Here is a 17,957-nt window from a genome sequence, read left to right as displayed (position 1 = left end):
GGACAAAGAGGGGGAAAAAAAGAGCAAAGACAGCAAAAGAAGAAAGCGAGATGAGTTTGTTCATGAGCAGATGCACAGACTCCCGGCTCAGAGCCTGACTAAGCAAGACATCAGAGGTCAATATTAGAGGGGTCATCACACACAATGACCCCCACGGCCCATAAACACCACTCACAATGACCATTTCAAACACTCTAGTCACCACTTTAAATTCAACTTCTTTAGAAGCTTGGAACCCTGTTCTTTCATCTTCTGCACACTGCCAACATATGTCACAATCCAAAATTGTTGGTTGAAATGGTCTCTAGGCACCCACGGGTCTCCCTCACTCGAGGTCAGCATTTCCAAATGTCTGTTAATGTGAGTATTTTATCCATCCATCCATCCATCATCTACCGCTTATCCGGGGCCGGGTCGCGGGGGCAACAGCTTTAGCAGGGAAGCCCAGACTTCCCTCTCCCTAGCTACTTCTTCCAGCTCTCCCCGGGGGATCCTGAGGCGTTCCCAGGCCAGCTGGGTGACATAGTCTCTCCAGCGTGTCCTGGGTCTTCCTCTGGGTCTCCTCCCGGTGGGACATGACCGGAACACCTCACCGGGGAGGCGCTCAGGAGGCATCCGAATCAGATGCCCAAGCCACCTCATCTGGCTCCTCTCGATGTGGAGGAGAAGCGGCTCGACTCTGAGCCCCTCCCGGATGACTGAGCTTCTCACCTTATCTCTAAGGGAGAGCCCGGACACCCTGCGAAGAAAACTCATTTCAGCCGCTTGTATCCGGGATCTCGTTCTTTCGGTCACGACCCATAGCTCGTGACCATAGGTGAGGGTTGGGACGTAGATCGACCGGTAAATTGAGAGCTTCGCCTTTTGGCTCAGCTCCTTCTTCACCACGACAGACCGATACAACGTCCGCATCACAGCAGACGCTGCACCGATCCGCCTGTCGATCTCCCGCTCCCTGTGAGTATTTTAGATTTATCAATCAGATTTATATTCAGTTCATATCAACAATTTAAGTGAAGTGCAAAAAAAACCCAATACAGTACAAGAAAGCCTGGATGACCATGAGGGATGATGTGGAGTACTCAACAGGTTTTGTGTGGCATTATCCCATTACTCGGTTCATTTATCACAACCCTTATCTCTGTCCTCGAGTCGACTGGAGATTCCTCTTAACCTCTCTTCATTTGCCGAAGGCAGTAAAGAGAACACACTTATACACACGGGCACACATGGAGAGCGAGTGACCCACTGTGACCTGAAGTAATGATAGTGCCATGAGTGAAGCACTTAGTCGAGATTTGCTCTGTAACAGACCTCTGCTCTCCTTTGCACACGCGCGGAGCGGTGAGTCATCAGCGACAGCACAACAAAGACAGAAGTGGAGACAGACAGATGAGACGTTATACTGAATTTGGAAAATTTTAAGGGAGGGGGTGTGGGGAAGGGGTTATCCTGTCATGATCACCTACCGCACGCAGTAGGAGGAAGACGTGAACATCAGGAAAAGGATGACAACTAATAGAACGCCAGTGATTCCGGGAACTGAAAGTCAATCAGAGAGCCAATCAGAGCCGACCAGCCCGGTTCATACACCTTTGATATTCATGAAAAAATAAAAATAAAAAGACAGTATTATCTTACCTGTGGTCAGAATGATTCGCTTGGGGTCCTAGGCAGACAGCGACAGTCAAAAAAGTTCACAATTGTCTTGTCATGACGTTGAGCTTTTTTTTTTTGCCAACAGTTCTTGATAAGTAAGTCAACTCAAAACATTTCTTGACAATAATAGGTTCTACGTGCCTCCACTGGCCTAAACACGGCATTCTGGTTATTATGGCGTTTGCGGAATATGAGCTAAGCAGTAAAAACCAAGCCGTTCAGGCCATCATCACGACCAATCATGGCACAGCTTCAGAAAACAGGTGAGCCATGAAATGTCACGAGTAACTGTGATGTCACTTTCAGATGACAGAAAGTGGCAAAATGGCCAACCCCCTGAGATGGCTAAAAACGGGTGGATTTTGCTGCTTAGATTAAAGGAGGTGCGTAGAACATATTATTGTTGAAGAAAATGTTTGGGTTGACTTCCCCTTTAACAACACGTTTGTTCTTAGATAGAATCAACAATAAACATGGAATAGGCCTCAATTGCAATTACAGTGGATATCAAACAGCTACACACCCTTGTTCAAATGTCAGTTTTATTTCACCATAATGTGAAAAAAATAAAATCATTTTTGCACCGTCGGCACTTCTATAGCACATAACACGTATTTCTCACCTCTCCTTTGTAGCGAGCAAAATTAAGAGCCGGGAAGTCTTCTGAGTAGCTGCTACTGAAGTTCATAACGTTCACGAGGTGGGCAGAGACATGAACGACTAGAACAAGAAAATGATGCAATCATGTTTGAGAACACTCAGTCACAATATCAGCAGAGACACAAACAGACACGGAGACACCACATTTGAAGGTCCAACTAAATTGGTATCGGACAAGCAAACACAAATGTCCTTGTCCAATCAGCAGAAAGTCAGCAAAACATCTTCCTGACTCAGACGCACATAGTCTCCTTGACATCATCGGCTCGCCACGCGGCCATTTAACAGCTGATGGTGTTAGAGGCCGTAATCATGAGACGGGTCTTTTTTCTCCAACGCACATCCTATCCCATTCCCACGACTCCCACCCACCACACTCTGTCTTACCGCAACTCACATTTCACCCCGCCGCCCGAAGACCACCTCCCCCCTTTTTTGTTCTCATTGTCTTTTGTCTCACAACTTTGGAATTTCTCTATTAGAAGAACTTTGCCTTGAGGAAGAGTGCGTGTGCGTGCGTGTGTGTGTGTTAAGAAAGGTGACAGGATTTTGAGATGATGTCATGCTTATGTCTGTCCTTACATGTCCTCTTTTGTGTCTATTGTTTCAAAATGAAAGTCTTGCCAACACCGTCAACGACTAAAAATCGCAAAGATCAACCTCACATGTACACATTTCTGTAACCCCATTCATTTATTAAACTACTTTTGACAATGACTTTCAAACACATTTATGAACACAGAGACAAGAAAAAAAATCAACTGCCTATTATTTGTTTACTTGTAACATGTTTCAGAAAGGTTGCAGCATTGGTATCACAAAAAAGACCCAACTCATGAACTGCGAATTTCAAGCAGCATTTTCCACGGAGCGATCCTGTCGCGTTGATGTCATTCATGGCTGACAAGAGGCAAGAGACAACTAGTAGCTACTTCACCTGGAGAAAGAGCATCTGACAGCTCCTGGCTGAGAAGAACATTCCCATGCTAGAGCCACTTGCCTACCCATCCGACCTGAGTCTTTGTGATTATTTTCTCGTTCCCAAGATCAAGAGCTTCATCAAGAGGATGCTATTGAAAAGATCAAAAATGACCATGATGACACCAAAACTTGTCACTTGGATTTGAAATCCATTGTTTGTCACATGGGTCCTCGAGCCTTTCTGACACATTTCATATGAGTGTATCATGGGAGACTTTCTAATTGTCTTCTACACAGCTGCTCCAATGTGTGAGTGGTGAGATGGAACAATGGTGTAACATTCCGAGACTGAAACACCGACATAAAGCCAGCAGGAGACATTGTTCACACCTTGCTCATGGAATCCTGTCTTAATTCACTTAACACTGAAATACACATTTCAGTCAAGCCCCTTCTAGAAATTGACATTATGATGCCTGGTTTTTTAGCTTTTTAGTATTTCCAGTTGATAGACTGTGTCGCAAAGTGTAAAATATCCATCTGGCAAGAAACCATGATGAACACTGATACGGACAGTGTTTCTATTTAGGGTTGTAGGAATTTGCCATTTGCTTCCTGGTTTGCCAGCTGCGTTGATTCAATACTCATGAATCAAAATGATGTGAGGAAGAATTGCTGTATAACAGCTGTTCCCTTTGTAACGTTGACATACTGCGATAGCGCAGCATAACCGTGTATCTTTTTCACCTTGACTTGTCCTCTTTTGGGAACTAAAAAAAAAACTTTCTTCCAGGATTTACACAAATGAACGCGATCTGCATGCAAATCTTCTATGAGTATTGGTTTGCTTTTGTCTTAGATCACAGCTATTTAGTCGGTAGGAGTAATTGGAAAGAGTGTTTTGATAAAAACAGCTTCTGAAGTCTACAGTACAGTACAACAAATGTTTTTTGTTTTTTTTAAATCAGTAGTTTACTCATTCAAATTTAGTCATCTGTAGCGACTGTATATGGAAAGTGTAATTCTTAATTGTTATTGCTTTGGTATCGTTTTTTTTTTTTTTTACACGGCTCAGCTATTGCCACTTTTCCACAGCACAGAATATGTTAAGCTCAGCTCGAACTCGTCTCAGAAAACTTTGAAAACCATGTTGAACTGAACACATCGGACGGATGTACTCTACTATGCACTGTGAGAATGACTCCAAGGAGTGACAATGATGCCACGGGAGAAGACTCGCATGGACACACACACCCCGAAAACTGAGAGCACACACCCATCAGCTGGAGTGGAAGGCAGCTGGTACTGCAGGAATGCTGATCCGACATGGATCCAGTTATGCATTCACGCAAATGTGCGCACACGCAGCGAATGAGTTATAATCCTTTGGCTGCTGTGTATTTACCAGAGAAGATGCAGATGGCAACTCCACAGGCCACATGGAAGGTCTTACTCCTGTCCAGCAGTCGCCGGGTCTTTCTGCTTGACACCTTGAGTGGGAGGCAAATGAACAAACAGCAGTTAGTGCAAATGAAACGATGAGTTGTCCGATGGCATCATTCAAGATGGCAAAATGCTCCGTTACGCACGACCGTGTGTAAGAAATGACAATGACAATGGCTTGAATGGGGAACACCATATACAAAAAAATCCACTGATGTTGAACTCAAGTGAGTCAGAGTTGCTCATCACAGTTTTATTGCCATCAAAAGCCCTTTCTCAGTCTTTTTTGTTGTCGTTTTGCAGTCATATATTTATTTCACAAAAGTCAAAATATTTGTGTCAAAATCACTGTTCTGCTTGACATGTTTATTATCCATCCATCCATCCATTTTCTGAACCGTTTAATCCTCACTAGGGTCGCGGGGGTGCTGGAGCCTATCCCAGCCGTCTTCGGGCAGTAGGCGGGGGACACCCTGAATTGGTTGCCAGCCAATCATAGGGCGCACAGAGACGAACAACCATTCGCACTCACACTCACACCTAGGGACAATTCAGAGTGTTCAATCAGCCTGCCATGCATATTTTTGGAATGTGGGAGGAAACCGGAGCACCCGGAGAAAACCCACGCAGGCCCGGGGAGAAATGCAAACTCCACACAGGGAGGCCGGAGTTGGAATCGAACCCGGTACCTCTGCACTGTGAAGCCGACGTGCTAACCACTGGACTACCGGGCCGCCGACATGTTTATTATTTTTATTTTATTATTATTATTTTACAAAAAGCTTGTTGGTGAAATCAACCCATCTTCGACTGTTGATTTGATGACTAAGTAATGGAAAAAATTGCAGTGAGCAATGAAGCAAAATGTCCCAAGATTTTGAATCCAGACCCTAATACAGTTGCATGAAAAAAGACGCTTATTACCGTGTGTGTTCCTCGGACGAACGTAAGAAGAGTGCGACACATGGGCAACAGCACCAAGCTGCAATTTAGGTTCAGCGCAGATGCAGAAGCCCTGCTGATGCAAAGTCCAAGCTGGAGGAAAACACACAAACACACACGCACACGCACACGTACACGCACGCACACGCACACGCACACGCACGCACACACACACTGTAATGCAGGTTCCTGTGCTTTTGGTAGAGATGGTTGACTCTTTTTTTTTTTTTAGATGGGTTTTTGTGGAGCCATTGGGAAGGGCATTAAATCAATGTACAACTTAATTACGTTTTCAATGGCCATTGAAAGCTGTTCATCCATCCATCCATTTTCTATTGCTTAGCCTGTTCAAAGTCACGGCTGAGTTGAAGTCTATAGCATCACACTTTGGTAAAAGAGGTGCACCATGGATTAGGTTGTCAATCACAGGGCACACAACTTTGGCCTTCGGTTCACCTAAAACATCTTTGTGGAAGGGTGAAATTAATGGGAGTGCTTAAGGAAAACACACGGAAGCACGGTAAGAACATGCAAAGGGTTGACACAAAAAAGGTCAAAGCCGCGATTCCAACTCCAAACTTTGTGAAGCAGACATTCTTCCAAGAAAATGAAAAAAAGACAACAATAAAGAACAATTGCTGTATAAAATGAAGAGTTCATCGCCAATCAGTGTTTTCGCCGGATGAATTCTGCGAAGCGGAAGAGTACCTGACCAGGGTGGAAGCTGTGCTGTTTACCTCAAGTGGGACGTGAGGGTTTTGAGATGTGTAATCTGGCCCCACATAACCAGTCATTCATCAGTAATTTTTTTTTTTTTCATGCCGACCGTCGTTTAATGTTTAATGGCATTTCCTGAGCACTCTGCTGGTGCCGTCTCTTGTTATTAAAGCTCCCGGATGACAAAACAATTGATGTCGCTCATACAGGTACACATCGTAGAGAAGTTACCAAGCAGAGGCCTTTCTTTGCAGTGGACATATTGGATTAAAAATGAAGATAATCCCGACTCTATACTTCTCTAGTCTTCTCTTTTTTTCTTTTAAGGACTCGTGCAAACAGAAAAAAAACTGACAAAAGCATTCAGGGAGATCCGATAAGGATCTCAAACACACACACACCATGCAGGTGAATCGCAAAAGTGATTTTGAAGTTACATTTCAAATCATTTCACAACTGATAAAGCACTGAATCGCTAATTTGTGTACACATGTACACAGAGGCTTAAGGCCTTTGTCAAGGCATTCAGTTGAAAACAGCAGCATGCCCACACTTGTCCCTCTCTCCCCCCGTGCTTCCCAACCAGTCAGGCTGCACATGAACAGCTCACACACGTTGCTTGTTGCCATGTCTTATTTTCCCCCGTTACAAAAAAATAAAAAATCCTGCATGGATTTTTGTGTGATTTTCAATTTGTTTGTTTTTTTTTTTTTCCATTTTCCACTTTTGTCAGAAAACCATCTCTTCTGACCTAATTTGATAATGTCAGGGGTGATTTGGAGTGTGCATTAAAAAAACACACACATAGACACACTGCCAGAAACTTGTGACAACAATTACACTAATGTTCACATAGCCCTGCAGGCATCAAATTCCTACCTCAGTGTGTGTGTGTGGGTGTGTGTGTGTCCAAGCGTGTCAGTCTTGACTGCCCCTTTAGTTGACTCGCTCTTACACACACACACATGCGCGGTCGACGCAAACGCACGCGTGGACTCATTCAAGCTCCAAGCGTGACACCCAAGCTTTCTCCACCACAAATCATAACTGCATAGATGTGAATGGCAACTCAACTAAGAAAAGTGTCTCAGACAACAAGTAAAGTCGGCGTTGGTTCGAGAAGCAAAATTGATTGCATCAAATAATGTGCTGTCAGAAACTGATGTGACATTTTACTTCAATCCAGCTCATGATTATGAGCGGGTGCAGTCTACCCCAGCTGACTTTGGGCGAAAGGACGCACACTACATGTTGTCAGCCAATCTTACGGCACATGCTGTATAGAAACATAGTGAGCAAAACGTCATTCATACTCACAGTCAGTCTCTGACTGAGTGGGGACTGAACGCATACACCATCCCCGACTACAATCTAGTCATCTATAAACTTTTCACCAAGGCCCAATTTGACTAGGCTGTGTTGTAAAACTATCCTTTAATGTATGTACAGGTAGGTATACTGTCTCTTAATACTTCTTATTGTGATGTTTCGACGTCATTTTATATCTAACCCAAGATACAGTACCGAAGTAGCTGAGGTCGAGTGTATGTGTGGGTGTGCTTACCCCGAGCATCTTGTAGAGGTAGTGATACTGCTGTCCACTGCAGTACATCAGGAAGGTTTTGACAAAGAGCCAGGTGTTAGCTCCCAACCACATCATCTACACAAAGACAAATACAGTTCAGTGCTTAACTCGTCACTACACTGAAAAAGTTGACAAAGCTGCCTCTACCAGGACGAAGTGTTTTCCTCCCTCGTTGGCGAGCCAGCTCCGCGCTGACACAACCATCATGTCCCCGACCTTCTCGTCAAAGTGCCGGTAAGTGTGTGTGTGTGTGCGTGTGTGTGTGGCTGAGGGAGCTCCAGACAGGCAGCCAGCTCTTTCCCTCGACCTAAGTTGAAGACCTTGTATGTATATGAGAGTGAGAGGGAGGAGGGTGTAGAGGGGCTTCGGAGAGAGAAAGACGACCATTTCTGTATTAGCCCATAACGGCCACAAGAGGGAGCCATCGTCCCGATCAAGTCAATTGATGCCTTTTGGAGCCGAGCTTGAAGACACTTGGGCAAGGCTCTCCTGACGATAAGCAGTTCAGTTTGTTTGTTTTAATCTCAAAGGTATTCAAAGAGCAAATACCGTTGGTACGATTAATAGAATATCTTGTGCCTTCAAATCACATCATTGTCATCTTATTGGGAATATAGTATTGGAAAAAACAAAATTAATTGCCACTTGTTTTGGTTCATGTTATAATTTAAAAGAAACAACTACGATAAATGTCTTGTAATAGTTCCGACTCCCTTTAAAAAGTAAAAACATGGTCATTTAAGCAGAAAGGAGTCACATAACTTCCCATTTGCAATAAGGTTAACTTTGACGCCGCACATAATAGTCCAGAGTAAACAAGACACTCTTTGTGCATGTTGTGTTATTTTAACATTTTGTACTTGTCCACATGCATTGTCCCACTTTGAACATTTATTGAGAGTATCCACAAAGTTACAGTTCATTTATGGGTTTGTGTTTCATATCCGGACTCTTTTGGGATCTGTGGATGATTATCCTTTTATTCCTTGAATTTATTAAAACTCCTTCACTGTTTTTGAATTGAGGCCAATAAATAAGAACAGAAAGTTAGGGGGTGGGGGAGAAACTACACACTGGGGGAGTGAGAATTACCTCGCAACATTCCTGCGATTACAGAGCCCCCACCTCCTTTCACGCTCCAGTCCATGACATGAAAGAAGACCTCCATTGCCACTACACAGCTGGGGTGGGTCAAGCGTGTTATCTTTCTGCTTCGGTCTCCAACTGATGTATGAGCACCTTTTGTCAAGTTGATCATAAAATGTTTTGATTCAAACTTGACAGAAGTGTTTGGAGTAATTGTGATAGTGTGCTTTAGACGTGCATAACAAAAATAATGAATATACTAAAATTTATTTGGAGTAGAGGCGGGTGAATCCGTTATTGAGGTAACAAATCTGCAAATCTTTCTTTTGTTCGCATTCGTACTCCCTATCTCTGTGTAACTTGAAATCAGTTTACACACTCACAATGTGTGGGCTAAACCTATGTACAAATTGATTTTCTAGGGAAATGGAGAGAAATATTATTCCTGGCTGTCACATCATGTCTCTCCGTTACATATGTTTCCAATGAAGACGACTTTGGCAAATCTGTCAGGGTGTTTTGCAAATAAAAATTCCTGGAAGCTGACTAAAATACGGGCGGCCCGGTAGTCCAGTGGTTAGCACGTCGGCTTCACAGTGCAGAGGTTCCGGGTTCGGTTCCAGCTCCGGCCTCCCTGTGTGGAGTTTGCATGTTCTCCCCGGGCCTGCGTGGGTTTTCTCCGGGTGCTCCGGTTTCCTCCCACATTCCAAAAACATGCGTGGCAGGCTGATTGAACACTCTAAATTGTCCCTAGGTGTGAGTGTGAGCGTGGATGGTTGTTCGTCTCTGTGTGCCCTGTGATTGGCTGGCAACCGATTCAGGGTGTCCCCCGCCTACTGCCCGGAGACAGCTGGGATAGGCTCCAGCACCCCCCGCGACCCTAGTGAGGATCAAGCGGTTCGGAAGATGAATGAATGAATGAATGACTAAAATACAAGACTATATGGCATGCCTAGGGAGAATGAATTTGCAACATATTTCTATAATTTATCGTGCGATGTGTTTGCGGTTCTTTTTTTAACATGGAAGAAGAGTACTTGTGATTGTTATTGGATAGTCATGAGCTTGCAATTGTGCTTAAGGCTTTTTTAAATTTTATTTAATTTAATCATTTAAACTTTTTTTATGTCTGGGGCCATTACCCCGCTGGCCCCACCTTCTGCACGCCCATGCATTGCAGCCAAAAGCTCACTGACCCCCCCCCCCCCCCCCCCCCCACACACACACACACACACACATACACACAAGGAGTGGAGGAGACAAAAGTTGAGTGTCTTCATCCAATGGCCCCACAACTCGTCACATCAACTGATGAGGGGGAAAAACTGTGGACATATTTTAAATGCTAATTCGAATGTAGCTTCTCCTTGGTTGATTCAAAACGATAACGCTGTCAAACGTCTACGAGGAAAAAAAACTCGATCTCGGGATTTTCTGTCAATCTACACACGCCACACCCCCTCTTCATTTAGGCCAAGTGGTTTCGAGCATAGCGACCCTCTTGACCACCGCGGCAGGCGCTCGTTTGGATTTTTGGAAGCTTGCGCAAGAAGTTGGGTCGGCAAAACATGGCGACAAATAGCAGATCCATTCGCTGTCTTTGGTGGGTTTCGGCCGTGGCAGCTTTGTTTTGTTTGGGTTTCATCGCCGGTGAGTCACTCGAACACCGTTTAACAACAACAACAATAATAATATATAAAAAGACATACTGTGCACACGTAATTTCAAACTTTGTGTGGATGTGACTGAGAGGAGGCGCGCGTTCTTTGGAAATGATGAAACGGGACATTTTTGCATCCAGTAGGTCAACTATATACAGTACTGAATGCAAAAATGTCCCGTCGTTCTCTAAAAACATCAAGACTTTTGGTTTTGAGGCGACATAATGTCGCGCGGCTACAGCAGAGTGAGAAATAATTTTACAACACTTCTCAGACAGTTGAGATTAAATCGCACTTTTAAGTGATGAAGTTACCAACTGCCACGTATTGTGTTCACACTCTAGGCTGGTTTGCAAAGCCCACCCACCCAAACTATACAAGCGGTGCCTCCAGTCAATATTTGCGGGAGTTTCTGGATGAAATGCAACCTAGCAAGATCAGAGAGCATCTCAGGTAAGAAGCCGTGCATCCTGCCAGTGATTGTTCCAAAAACAATATGATTAAAAGCACCTTCCCCCCCCCCCCCCCCCCCTTTCAAGGAAATTTACACGTCTTCCCCATCTGTCCGGCACAGAGCAAAACCTGAAATATGCGGAACAGATTCAGAGAGAGTGGCGGGAATTTGGCTTGGACTCAGTCGAGATGGTGCCATATGACGTCCTGCTGTCTTACCCCAACGTATCACAACCCAATTACATTGCAATAGTCGATGCACAAGGAAATGAGGTATCATCCATTCATGTAGTATGAAGACACGCATTATTCGAAGAGTTATTTTGGTTTTGTTTACCAAGCGATGTTTCACCTGATTTTGATCTTTTTTTTTCCCTGAAGGTTTTCAACACATCCTTGGCTGAGCCCATCCCTGCAGGTTACGAAGACGTCGCCAACATCGTGCCTCCGTACAGTGCCTACTCTGCCCAAGGACAACCTGAGGTGTACAAACAAAACAAGAGCAGAATTAACATTGTCACGCTGATACAACAAAAAGAAAGCAGAGTCAATTCGAGGTCCGCCCCCCCCCCTCACTCATTCTCATTCTGCCCAGGGGGACTTGGTCTATGTCAATTATGGCCGTACTGAAGACTTTTCCCGGTTGCAGCGTCAGATGGGAATTAATGTGACTGGCAAGATTGTCATTGTCAGATACGGGAAGATATTCCGAGGCAATAAGGTAAGAAACACTCTCCGCCGTTAACTCCTAAAGAGGCTATTGTGCAGGTCCGATTTCAAATTTCTCACTTAAAAATGTGAAGAAATCATTTTTTTTTTGGGTGTTTGCAATTTCAAGAAACAGGCCAGCCCCCTCAAAACAGGCTGAGTTGTGAAAGGCTTAAAAATGGTCTGTATAGTGTTCGGCAGAGTTATTAGTGATGCTTTTCGGGTTTTATTGGGGTTTCTATTATCAAGATAAGTGAAACCGTTTCAATTGTAGGGGGGGGGGGGCATTTCCTCTTAAATACATGACTTCTCGCTGTCTGTTTTGCCTCCATCAGGTGAAGAATGCTATGTTATCCGGCGCAAAGGGACTCATTTTGTTTTCTGATCCAGCCGATTACAGTGCCGACGGAGTCAAGGTAATTTGCATGAGTCAAAACACGACTGATTTCCAAATGCTTGAGCAACTACTTCCCTATGAACATTTTCAGAGGAATATGAAAGTGCCCGACAAGTATATGTAAAATATACTTATTATTTGTGTATAACTATTTGGGTCTCTTGAGTGTCTAACCACACTTTAAAAAAAAGGAAATTTAATGGGTTGGAGATGAAGTCATGCCTCCATTTGTGAAAACACACTTTAAACTTTGTCTTTACGGTTGCTGTCTTTTTTTTCTTCGCTTTCAAGGCTGCTGGAGAACATTTAGTCATCAAAGCGGGCCACGGACATGTTAAAAGACACCCGGAAATAGTTTCAAAATTGTGTACTGCATACAGTATCGTCTTCTTTGAATGATGTGCATTTAACTTACTGTAAAATCCTGCTATCATTGATATCGGTAGCCGTATCCTGAAGGCTGGAACCTTCCGGGCGGTGGCGCTCAGAGAGGAAATGTTATGAACCTGAATGGAGCGGGAGACTCTCTCACCCCTGGCTACCCTGCGAAAGGTGTGTGTGTATTTGTTTGGTTGAAGTTCCGTTCTATGCAAAAGTATGAGGAGAATACTAAGAATACTATCTGCTGTCTTTCAGAATACACTTACAGATCCCGTCCTGAGGATGGAGTGGGACTTCCCAGCATCCCCGTGCATCCCATTGGCTACCACGATGCATTTCACATCCTCAAGTACATTATTTTACTCCTTTTCCTTTTTAAGATGACAATGCAAATGGGTGAACTGAATTCATTTTCACCTATGATGATGATTCACTTCACAGGAATATGGGGGGACAAATTCCTCCAGATGACTGGAAAGGAGCTTTAAATGTTTCCTACAGGATCGGTCCAGGTTTTACAGATGATTTCAAGAGCCAGTAAGTTATATACTGTCTCATTCCACCATCCATGTTTTAGTCTTTGGGGTGTTCTTTTGTTGCCGTTTTTTTTTTTTTATGAAGGGGGCTTCTTGCTAATGAGCTAGTGGCAATATGCCACAAAGAAGCACAATGGGGGCTTTGTGTCTCTTGTTTGGGAGAAGCATACATTCCCACATGATTGTTTGAGCAATACTAGAAGCACATGCATTGAATGGAGTTTAAGTGAAAAGCCTGTGATTTAAAAAAAAAAATTGCATTCCTCTTGTAAATGTGATCGTTCCAGGTTCATGCGCATGAACATCCACACCAACAATCAGGTGGGAAGGATCTACAATGTCATTGGAAGGATAAGAGGAGCGCTTGAGCGAGGTAAAGAGACACGAATCCGGCGATACTGCACTATGGATTATTGTTGAAATAGCTTCATGGTGATTTGTACACATAAAAAAAAAAGTGCGCACATGGGGAGAACATGCAAACTTCACATCGGAAAGCATGAGCCAAGATTCTAACTCTTGAGTGTGAGACAGTTTTCATAATCACAATCTCATTGAGGGCGGCCCGGTAGTCCAGTGGTTAGCACGTCGGCTTCACAGTGCAGAGGTACCGGGTTCGATTCCAGCTCTGGCCTCTCTGTGTGGAGTTTGCATGTTCTCCCCGGGCCTCCGTGGGTTTTCTCCGGGTGCTCCGGTTTCCTCCCACATTCCAAAAAAACATGCGTGGCAGGCTGATTGAACACTCTAAATTGTCCCTAGGTGTGAGTGTGAGTGCGAATGGTTGTTCGTTTCTGTGTGCCCTGCGATTGGCTGGCAACCGATTCAGGGTGTCCCCCGCCTACTGCCCGAAGACAGCTGGGATAGGCTCCAGCACCCCCCGCGACCCTAGTGAGGATCAAGCGGCTCGGAAGATGAATGAATGAATGAACAATCTCATTGAGTTCTTCTGAGCATAACACTGGGGAACAATTTGAGAAAAAAAATCTCTTTGGTTATATTTTTTTTAAAACTTTTTTTTAAACTCTTTTAATCTCTTAAAATATTAAAAAGTCAACTTTATGATAATCAAAGCTAACCGCAGCATGTTATAGAAATCATTTCTGTTGGACTAGACAGGTATGTCATTCTGGGTGGACACCGAGACGCCTGGGTTTTTGGAGGGATTGATCCCATGTCAGGAGCCGCTTTGGTCCATGAAACTGTCCGAAGCGCTGGGAGGCTTCTACGTAAGGGTAAGTACAGCTACCTTTGACAGGGAGCATCAACCGATGTGCCAGTAATCAATCACTATGAAAGTGTGTATCCGTGTGCAGGTTGGAGGCCGAGAAGAACAATAATATTTGCCAGCTGGGATGCAGAGGAATTTGGACTGGTGGGCTCGACAGAATGGGCAGAGGTAGAATATATTAGCAGGCATACATTACAGTATATAGGATACAGTCCAAATGTTTCCGCAACTTTTACCAGTGGAGAATATGTGATATCATTCCCGGTGCAAGTTTAGCAAAAAGCCCAGTGTAATGGCGTAAATGGGTGTAGGGCAGGCATGTACAAAGTCCGGCCCGCGGGCCGGATTTGGCCCGCGGTCGAATTTCATCCGGCCCTCGGCCCCTGTCATAAAATCAGTGCCGTCTGGCCCACAGGTTGGGCGCAATGGAACACGTGTTGCATTGACTGAGGTCTCGTAGACTGGTGAGTGATGTTTCATAGAGTACTGCTTCCCTCTAGTGGCTAAATGAGTAATAGCATTCACTAAATGAGTAATAACATTTAGACACTAGAGGGCATCACTCACGAGTTAACAAGACATGACTCCGTGTTTATATTGACTGATATGTCATATTTCAAACGATCCTTCCAGTTGTGGATATGTGTATTGCTTGTTCATTTCCCTGTTGTTCGAGTCAAAGGTTTTGTGACTATTGAAAAGTCATGGTGACACATTTTATGTTTCAAATCAATCAATTTGCACTCAGGAGACTTCTGTTTAAGAAAAAGTCAAGTGAATAAGCAGTTGCATGTGATATACCGGTTTCAAATGAACCAAAAGAAATTCTCAAGATTGTTGAAATTAAAATAAAAATGGAAATGTGAAACAGACTGGCTTACTAAAATTTGTTGAACAATATTGTTGTTCAATGTAAACAATGTCAGCCAAGGTCGGCCCCCCGACATTTTACCACATAAAATCTGGCCCCCTTGGCAAAAAGTTTGGACACCCCTGGTGTAGGGTTTTTTTTCTTTTGTTATTTTGCTACATTGCACACGGAGAATTAGGCGTAACGTTGCATATGACCCCATATTCATCAACAGGACAATGCCAAACTGCTTCAGGAGAGAGCGGTGGCCTACATCAATGCAGACTCTGGCATAGAGGGTGAGTGCAAATAATTTTCCCAGTGTATGTACTGGCTTCTCTGCTTTTAAGGTGACATGTGCATTTGTCTTTTCAAGGTATGTACACACTCAGGGTTGACTGTACGCCATCTCTACACACACTAGTATACGACCTCACTAAGCAGGTAAATGTAAATTAAATTGCAACCGTTTTGGTGGCGAGATGGGTTAAGGTCTCTCTATGTATCTTTGTATGTGTACAGATAGCCAGTCCAGAGATAGAAGAGGAAGGAGTTTCCCTGTATGAAAGTTGGCATAAGAAAGACAACTGGACAAATGAGCGTGATGCGCCCAGGCAGGTTTCGAAAGCCTCACAATACAATGACAAGGGAAAAACTAGAATTTGCTTATTCATGTTTATCCACATCACCTTTGGCATCGCACTGATCAATCAAAACAATTTAGAGTAGCGATTCATTGGCCTACTCTCCTGTGTTGTGTAGGATCAGCAAGCTGGGCTCGGGAAGTGATTTTGAAGCCTATTTTGTCCGTCTGGGAATTGCAGCGGGCAGAGCAAGATACACCAAGAACAGGGTAAAAAAAAATTGTCTTTAGAATGGTATAGTTTGTCCATTTGGGAGTCATTTTGATACAAACTGGACAATGATATTTGACAGAAAAGTGAAAATACTGCATTTGTAACCACAGTCCAGCCACATTACAACTGCTTGCATAGTAAAATGAAAAATTAAATGTAAAAGCTTAATTTTTTTTAAAAAGGCACTTTTACAAAGATAGTAATGACAATGGCCCTCATTTAGGACTAAATACATGTTCGAACTCTGCGCACAAGTTGAGCAAATACGCAAAATCATCGTCTGATTCACAACACATGCGTATCGGCTCATTTTCTTCACACTAATGTGCGTATATTGAGAAATCGGAATTCATCCTAAATTACGGATCCATCAAATAAGGACAGGTGGTATAGAAAATGGATGGATAGATACTAATTGTTAGACGAAGGTCATGGATATAATACGTGTCCTCTGTGTGTGTGTGTGTGTGTAGAAAATCGAGCGATACAGCAGTTACCCCGTCTATCACACTGTGTATGAAACCTTCGAGGTTGTGGAGAAGTTTTACGACCCTTCGTTCACGAGGCTTCGGGCTGTGGCTCAAGTAAGAGGCGGGCTCGTCTTCCTCCTAGCAGATTCCCAGATCATCCCTCTGGATGCCAACCAGTATGCCATCTCCCTCAACACGTACGCACGCAGCATTGCGGCGATCGCACAAACACACCGGGAGGAGATGCGGTCGTACGAGGTGTCATTTGGTAAGTCAGGACCAGTACATTGATCAAAATGATCATTTTAACGACGGGCTATTCAGATTTTGTTTGCTATTTTGCAGACTCCTTGTTTTCAGCTGTTGAAAATTTCACCGTTGCAGCGAGGGAGTTTCACGAGCGCCTCGAAAACGTCAACAGAGCAGAGTAAGAAGACATTTTGCATAAGTCATAAGACTAAAATGTCAGCCTCTGCAAACCAAAAGAAACAATTTTCATCAGCATTGAGGTGCCTGTTTTCACATATAACAGCCCTCTGCAGGTACGTGCAATAAACGACCAGCTCATGTATCTGGAGAGGGCCTTTGTCGACCCCTTGGGCTTACCTGGAAGACCATTCTACAGGTATTACACACAAACCGAACCCTCTTTCGTTTAGTTATATAATCCATAAACCAGGTAGCCATTTGAAGTTTTGGTATCAAACCACAAAATAAACACCAGTGAAAACGACAGCGTTGCTTGACTACCCCACATTAACTGTTAGGTTGCCAAATGAGCATATTGCAAAACAAATTCTCAGACATTGAGATTGATTTTGTACCTTTATTCTCCTTAACTGTAACATGGCATATATGTTGGAGGTCATATATTCACACAAGTCTCATCTGTTTTCCAGGCATGTGATATTTGCTCCAAGCAGCCATAATAAATATGCAGGAGAGTCTTTCCCGGGCATCTACGATGCATTGTTCGACATTGAGCACTCGGCGGACCAAGAGAAAGCCTGGAATGAAGTTAAACGACAAATCAGCATAGCAGCATTCACTGTGCATGCTGCTGCCATGACGCTTAAACCGCCTGCATGATTTGAATGAACATTGTAAGTGCAAATGAATTCATTTGTACTTACAATGTATCTTTGTTCATCTATGCCGGCAACTTATAGCAACAAACAAAATTAAATGATCTATTACGCACCAGGAAGTGTATAATATACCGACATCCAGTATTTTTGACATTTGTTTGGCGGTGTACCTCGAGTTATTGAACTTTGTAAAATCTGTGCCTTGGCGCAAGGGTTGCCAAAAATCATTGGAGTAGATGATGAATTGAGAATTTAGTAAATTTATGCCACCTGTGTAGGTATGGCAACTGCTTTATTAAATGGTGGGTGTATCTA

General features: G+C 43.7%; 2 protein-coding genes across 6 annotated transcripts in view; one reads left to right on the top strand and one right to left on the bottom strand.

The window, feature by feature from the left end:
* Positions 1-8,193, bottom strand: part of LOC127608602 (NADPH oxidase 4) — a 17,801-nt gene extending 9,608 nt beyond the window's left edge. For all 3 annotated transcript variants that reach the window (XM_052077778.1, XM_052077780.1, XM_052077779.1), the window contains exons 1-7: positions 8,075-8,193; positions 7,907-8,002; positions 5,608-5,718; positions 4,646-4,730; positions 2,282-2,379; positions 1,642-1,669; positions 1,470-1,542 (exon numbers count right to left, since the gene is read on the bottom strand). In XM_052077778.1, coding sequence (XP_051933738.1) covers positions 1,470-1,542; positions 1,642-1,669; positions 2,282-2,379; positions 4,646-4,730; positions 5,608-5,718; positions 7,907-8,002; positions 8,075-8,134 — 551 coding nt within the window. In that variant the 5' untranslated portion in view covers positions 8,135-8,193. The remainder of the gene's footprint in view (positions 1-1,469; positions 1,543-1,641; positions 1,670-2,281; positions 2,380-4,645; positions 4,731-5,607; positions 5,719-7,906; positions 8,003-8,074) is intronic.
* naalad2 (N-acetylated alpha-linked acidic dipeptidase 2) lies at positions 8,027-17,957 on the top strand. 3 transcript variants are annotated; one of them, XM_052077762.1, is made up of 20 exons: positions 8,027-8,161; positions 11,019-11,127; positions 11,214-11,400; positions 11,509-11,610; positions 11,723-11,848; positions 12,171-12,251; positions 12,679-12,784; positions 12,869-12,962; positions 13,055-13,150; positions 13,437-13,522; positions 14,262-14,381; positions 14,463-14,545; positions 15,463-15,526; positions 15,604-15,671; positions 15,750-15,841; positions 15,990-16,080; positions 16,558-16,822; positions 16,900-16,981; positions 17,087-17,179; positions 17,454-17,957. In XM_052077762.1, the coding sequence occupies exons 2-20, from the start codon at positions 11,096-11,098 to the stop codon at positions 17,641-17,643; spliced, it is 2,058 nt and encodes a 685-aa protein (XP_051933722.1). In that variant the 5' UTR covers positions 8,027-8,161; positions 11,019-11,095; the 3' UTR covers positions 17,644-17,957. The 3 variants fall into 3 exon arrangements, 2 of the variants coding, with proteins under 2 accessions (XP_051933722.1, XP_051933721.1); XR_007964282.1 differs by lacking the exon at positions 8,027-8,161 and adding an exon at positions 10,263-10,663 and having other exon boundaries at positions 17,097-17,179; positions 17,454-17,596; XM_052077761.1 differs by lacking the exon at positions 8,027-8,161 and adding an exon at positions 10,263-10,663.

Source organism: Hippocampus zosterae, chromosome 10 (assembly GCF_025434085.1).
Source record: "Hippocampus zosterae strain Florida chromosome 10, ASM2543408v3, whole genome shotgun sequence".
In the NCBI taxonomy this organism is placed as follows: domain Eukaryota; kingdom Metazoa; phylum Chordata; class Actinopteri; order Syngnathiformes; family Syngnathidae; genus Hippocampus; species Hippocampus zosterae.
The sequence above is the reverse complement of the archived record's forward strand: the minus strand, read 5'-3'. Positions and strand labels throughout refer to the sequence as shown.